At 43.3% G+C, this 6,588-nt stretch overlaps 1 protein-coding gene across 3 annotated transcripts in view; it reads right to left on the bottom strand.

Moving 5' to 3' along the window:
* Positions 1 to 6,588, bottom strand: part of DCLRE1C (DNA cross-link repair 1C) — a 30,156-nt gene that overhangs the window by 9,680 nt on the left and 13,888 nt on the right. For all 3 annotated transcript variants that reach the window (XM_011359590.2, XM_023530327.1, XM_023530326.1), the window contains 3 exons: positions 5,849 to 5,950; positions 3,617 to 3,753; positions 3,084 to 3,138 (listed from right to left, as the gene is read on the bottom strand). In XM_011359590.2, coding sequence (XP_011357892.1) covers positions 3,084 to 3,138; positions 3,617 to 3,753; positions 5,849 to 5,950 — 294 coding nt within the window. The remainder of the gene's footprint in view (positions 1 to 3,083; positions 3,139 to 3,616; positions 3,754 to 5,848; positions 5,951 to 6,588) is intronic.

Below are 6,588 nucleotides of genomic sequence, written 5' to 3'. Positions count from 1 at the left end.
ATTCCATAGTAAGGACTGATTAGTGGGATTCAAAGATTTTGTTTCTTCATGGGACATTAGTTGCCCTAAGGTCAGTCACCCATATTTAACAAATCCCTTCAAGTTAGAATTTAGCTGAGCATTTAATACACAAGAATACAGGTCTTAAAATTATACTTTTTCCTCCAACAAATAACTTAGCAGCACCAAGGGAACTGCAACCTTTAGGTTGCTTGATTGTTCTAAAGGTTTATTCGAATCTAAAGGACAATTACATGCAAAATTTCATGAATACCTTGATCTTTGGCAAAGTTTGGGATGCTAAACAGGAATTCTGTCACTATTCCTCAGAATGTCTCGACAACCCAGATGAGCTTCAGCTTTGTCACTTACTAGATTTTGATGAGCTTATGATCTCAGGTTACCTAAAGTCTCTAAATCCTAGATTCTTCATCTAAAAGTATACATGAGATAACGCATACAAAGTGCTTAGCCCAGTACCTGGCACATGATCAAACATTCAGTAAGATCCACCGCAAAGCTGATGTACAACGCAAAGATTTTTACTCCCTTCTACAAATGGGGAGGCTGAGGCACAAAGTAATTGTTAGTCCTCAACTTTCAAATAAAGGATCAAAAGAGGTAAGAACCCAGGAATTATCAATAACTCCATATTAAAATGACGACCTTAAGACGAGAAAAGACAGGAAGATCCATTCTTCAGATATTTTCTATCAACAGTTTCTTTTGTACTTTCAGAGGAGTGCAAATAGGAACCATTACTCACCTGCCCTCAACCTGGGTCATTTGCATAATCAATCCAAAGTTGAGGCTAGTAGAAATCTGAGGCTTTTGAAAGGAATAAGGATAAAGAAAGGCCACGCCTGTGCCAGAAATGATTCACATATCCTACTCAAAGATGAAGTGGCCGCAGAGGCGAGGCACCCTCTGGCTGGTACGACTTGATGCCCTTTCGCCAGAAGCCTGCGTAGACCGCTCATTAACACGGCTGGCTCTGGTTCACGGTAGAGACGTTCTTTAGTCACCTTTATAGAACTAGCGAACACCAAACTGCTGCTTCTAGCGGAAACGTGGGGTTCTTGTGCACCCCCAGTCACAGCGTTCTTGGCAACCGATGTGTTTTGTGTGTAAAGACACCTTACTTGATCTATATCGTCAGCTCGTTAACGTGGCACCCACGGCCAATGCGGCTGAATCAGACACGCACTTTCCCCACGAGGCCCGGCCGGGCCCTGCTGCGCTTAGGAACACTAGACAGCACTTGGCCCTGCGCTTGGGGCCCTTTTAAACGGCGAAACCGCCAAAAAGCACAACGATAGGAAAGACGCGGCATTGGATAGCCGGCGGAAAGCACAACTTCGCAGCCCGAGAGCTGAGGCAGGAGGCAGCGCGCGCTCAGGGACCCGCCGGGCAAGCGGGACATGCGCAGCGGGAGGGACCGCGGCGCCGCCGCTGCCGCCGGGCGCGTCTGCAACGACCGCAGCGCGCCGCCGGCATCCATTCGGGGCCCACTTTTTAGTGAGCAGGCAAATGTGTAAATAAGGAATCCACACATAATAAGGATCGACTATATTAAGAAAAAAATAAAAAGGAAATATTTAAATCTATTTACATTTCTAAATGTAGTTCATGTTCTATAGATAGGATATAGGCCTGTTTACGGCGGTTTTCGGGACAGCCTCAGCGGACACTGAAAGGTGACAAAGCAGAGCACAGAGTAAACTCCCACAGGCATGGTAACTGGCTCTAATCTAAGGAGACTGCGAACAGAGGACGTAGGCCGACTGCTTCATCTCTACTCCCATCGCAGGGAAATACACCTTTAATGGGAGGTAATTTCATAGACTCCCACGCAGGCGTGCGCGTCCCAACTCGACTGCTAACAACACTGAAGAAGAGAAACAAGACAGGTAGATCTGATCGAAAAAGTAAGGCCTACCCTACCCCCGTTCTCCATCCCCATTAGATGCCCTCCCTGTGCCTGAGACAGAAAGGGTACTCTGCCACTAGGGGAGCAACACCCTAGTGCTGAGCCAGATGCCATGCCAAGGATAAGTCGCCAGGGAAGGGGCTTTGACAACAACCTCAGATTCAGGAGAAACCGGTGGAGAAAACATTAAATTCTAGCATCGAAATGAACTACTTCCAAGCTGCTCTCAAATAACCTATTTGTACCCGAAAGTTAAGGTCAGTTATTTAAAGGCGGCATCGTGACATTCTGATAACGTGATGATTCATTTGCAATACTGTGGCTGACTCGATAAGGGTGCTACTACGTGGAACTCTGGAGGGGACCCCCTGCTCACACCATTAATCCGTCCGCAGTCCACTGCTGCAGGCCTGTGTCCTTGTATCCCAAACATGAAAATCACAATCACCAGGGAAATGGATTTTTAAGTGTGGAAATGGCAAAACATTATATATGAGCCAGCTTTCATACTGTTTTTCTCCAATACATGAAATGATTGAATCTCTGCACTTGTTAGATGCTAACATTGACCTTGAAAATGCATGAGGATTTTGCAAATAAATTACACATGTCAAGTTTCCATTCTGGCAGGTCAATTTCCTATATAACTAAACCATGTTAAGCCCTCTTAAAGTGGAGTGATTCTAGTGTACTGTACACTGCTTAAGGATGAGGTCTGGAGCCCATTCACTTTTGTTCTTCCCCGCTGCTGAATATTCAGGACTATTTTTAAGTGGCTTGTTCATAAAAATTTTGGCAGAGGCCAAGAATCTGGACACTAAGGCTGCCTATCATGAGGTTTTATCTAGTACCCCTTCATGTAAGATTTCTGATCCTTTTATGACAGGTGAACTGTACAACTGAATGGGGAAGTTAAAATACGGTTGGGACACAAGGTGACAAGAAAACCGTAATCATACACATTCTTTAGTGTTTAGGGGGAAAGCAGGTAATAGCAGCAATTTCCTTTGTACTTAGTAAACGTGGCTCATCCACTGGGATACTGCCCTGCATTTCTCAGGAAGAGCCACAACAAATCAGTCAGGGAGCTGCCGCTGGCCGTCAGAGACGCTTGGGTCGGCAGCAAGGCTAGGCAGACATGGCATCCTCTTACCTCACTGTAGGAGGAGTGAAAAGAAAAGCAAGCTCTGTACGAACTCTCCCCAGTCCTAAAGGGAAAGGAAAACACAATTAAAAGGTCACTGAACAAAACTGAATGAAGTTCTAAGTGTCGATTTAGGCTATTCCAGTAGGAAGTCACCTTGCAGACAAGAATTTCTTCCTAGGATAGGAGGGAACTCTTTCCAGAAATATAAATATTTGCAGGTATATTGAGGAAATGACCCCAATGGTGATTGCCGTGGGGTTCCTCTATGCCACCAAGGGCTCTGTTCCCCCCCGACATCCCAGGCAAGATAGCTCAGTCTCCAAGAGTCTTGTCTAGCCGGGAGGGCCCGCCCAGGACACGCTGGCCAATGGCATCGGCGTCGCACAGGTTGAAAGCGGTACCTCCTCAGTTTAAGTGGAATTTAAATTTGAGAAGTTACCTGCCTCTTGGGCTGCGGCTAGGCTGCATTTAAACTCAGTAAGACGATTTACCTTGAGAGCAAGGTTTCCTTCCAAAGCCCTATGACATTGCCTTCTTACCTCACGATTACATCTGTTTTTCTGGTTCTTTCTCCAAACCACATCGTGGAAGGCTTAATGCTGATTGTGTGGAGTGGAATTCTATTTTTGGAAGTAATGCCGCAGGGTAATTTATTCCACTGAAAATATTCCTCTGCCTACAAAGGATTTTAAAAACACAAAAACAGTTCAACATTTTCAACAAATCTGTTTGTAGGCAAGGTCTCAAAAACAAATGGAAGTTAGTTTTCAGACGTGGGGGAAAATGTAGACATGAGGAAACAATCAGATAATTCCAAATTATATGGCCTAGACCCTTGAAAAATACCAGTGTGAAGACACAAGCTGGGGTCGTGATCTGTATCAAAGGACACTAAAGCAGCCGAGTGAACGCTACGCATTCATTAATTCCGGGACCCCTGTTCCGCTCCATGAGCTGGAAGGGACACTAAGGGAACAATAGGAGAAATCTGAGTGGGGAGCATACACTATCCAACAGCATCGTGTCCGTGTGCTGTATACAGGACGTTCTCCTGTATAAACCACAATACAGTTCCCACGCATGGAAAATGCGTGGGAACTGTATTGTGGTTTATACAGGAGAACGTCCTTCTCCAGTGACACGTGCTGAAGGTTCGAGAGGTGTCATGAAGTCTGCAGCTGACTCAAAGGGTGGGGTGGGGGGGTCCGGTTACACAGAGAGAGGGGGCTGACGGTGCTCACGTGACAAAGTGCTCACAAACCGGGGGGTCCGGTCTCCAAACTTGACTTTGTTTTAAGGTTTTTCAAAATAAAGTGGGAGAAAAATAATAACAAAAGTATTTTTAAAAGATTGAAAAACAAGGGGACTATTTCCCAAAGACATTGTGTTTAGAATGGGAATCCTTCAAAACCACGAGCACTCCGTCCAAATCACATGTCATCAGACACCTCTGGCACTGCTCCCGAGGCTGCGGGTGAGGTGCCACAGGCTGTGAGCTGTGTCCTGTGTGGTACTTTTAAGGCTGCATGACCTAAGAAATCCCTTAAAACGCTGCATGTAGCGAGTGGTTCAAGACAAGTAGTCATGTGGCAAATGATAGGAGTTGCCGTTACAAATTAATCTACTTTGTTGGATGAAAGAAAACTCAGAGCAAAAAAAAAAAAAAAAAAACTGGACAATTAAAAGATGTATGGGGTGTGGGCAGGGGGCAAAATACAGTTCCAACAGAAAAAGGACAGTTTCATTGTGTATCTACATTGTTTTCATCCATCCATGAATTCACTGGGTGGGGGGAGCATATGTGTACACACACAAACTAACTGATGAAATAAATTCGTGAACGCAAGTTATAATGTGTGGCCTACCAGTCACCAAAGTAATCTTTTCTCTTGTGGACTGAAGTAGAATATTCCATGCTGTGGATGAGAATTCTGGTTTTTTAAATTATGCTTTCTTTAGGGCTGAGCAACTTTATGTTAGGTTTTTGGCCGATAGAGGCAATATTACTACCATGATGATTATCTAAATGTATAAAGGCAGTGTTCACTGAAATAAAAATTACTCAGGCATTTAAATGCTGAGATATTTTAAAATTTGGAGGAAAATTATGATCACATATACCACCGCATTTGAAGATGACTAATTAGTATTGGTGATGTTGAATGACTGCAGAAATTAAATTTTTAAAAAATGTCAAAATTGAATACCTGGCACTAATAACAGAAGGGCATTTAATAAGGGAGCTCAAATGGTGGTGGCATTAGAAAATGAGTGACAAGTGAGTTGCAGAGACACTAGAAACAGTTATTTGAAGTTGGTCCAGCAATACATCTTACTATTTCAAAACTCTAAGCAGTTGTACCTATTTATCTCAAATGAGAAGAAAAATAGTTCATAAATGTGCTCATATGTCTCAAAAATAAACAGCAATAGACTGTGAGTGTATTCTTAAGTTACAAGCTCTAACATTTTACTAATTTTGTTACAAATTATTCATCACATAATTCTTTACAAATAAACATGTGTCAAATGCATATGAATACATGTCATTAAAAAAAACATAAGTATCTATTTACTAATTACAAAGTTTATGGTAATGGTGTCCGGTTACGTATAGTTGCATGACCTTGGGCTAGTAACAGGTTCTCAGCCTTAGTTTTTACATCTGTAAATTGAAGAGCCTAGAAAATGGAATTTCTGAGGTTCCTTCTGGACCTAAAATCTTGTTTTTCGTGGATCCCACGAACAAGCGGAAAAGCAGTTCACTGTACCTTTGGATGGCGACACGCATGGATCTGAGTGCTGCGGTCTGTCGTGAGATGATGGAGAATGTCAGGCATGTTTCGAAACATGTCTAGTTTATCCACGTGAACCTGAGGAAAATGACACATAGGAAAATTATTTGAATTGTGTTTCCCATAAAGGGTAATTATGCAGCAGAAAATCATCCCATTAGGGAACTCTTTCTTCTTTCTTGAAACCTAGTTTTTGGCTCTTTCAATGCACATTAGTATTCCACCAGGATGTCAACAGGTGAAGGACAAAGGTCACTGTTACCACCTATTGTTGGTGGTAATAAACTCTGGACACTCGGTTGCTAGATTTCACTGGATCATGCTAATACGGTCCTCCGATCCATCAGAGTCATTCAATTAATATGTACTGTGCAACTACATGTATATCAAGCTTTATTCTAAATATTGGGCATACAGCAGTGAATGCAGCAGACAAAAGCAAGCAAGGATCACTTGTGAAGACACACACACAGCACGCCACTGAAGGGCAGCTGGCGGGGGAGACAGTGGCAGTAGGAAGCAGAGACGGGGTCCTCCCTTACCACGCCCCTCTGTATTGGATTCGAAGGGGGAGGGCAGATGCAGAAAAACCAAAACACCTTGGCCACCTTTAGGATTTTAGTGCTAATACATTCTGAAGTGTTAAAACCGATGCGTATGTTTTACCTAAAGCTTCTCTTCTGTGTACTTCAAAGTAAGTAACATGTACAGTAAGT

This window comes from Pteropus vampyrus, unplaced genomic scaffold, assembly GCF_000151845.1.
Source record: "Pteropus vampyrus isolate Shadow unplaced genomic scaffold, Pvam_2.0 Scaffold49, whole genome shotgun sequence".
NCBI classification, from domain to species: Eukaryota; Metazoa; Chordata; class Mammalia; order Chiroptera; family Pteropodidae; genus Pteropus; species Pteropus vampyrus.
Note: the sequence above shows the minus strand (reverse complement) of the source record. Positions and strands in the feature narration are given on the sequence as shown.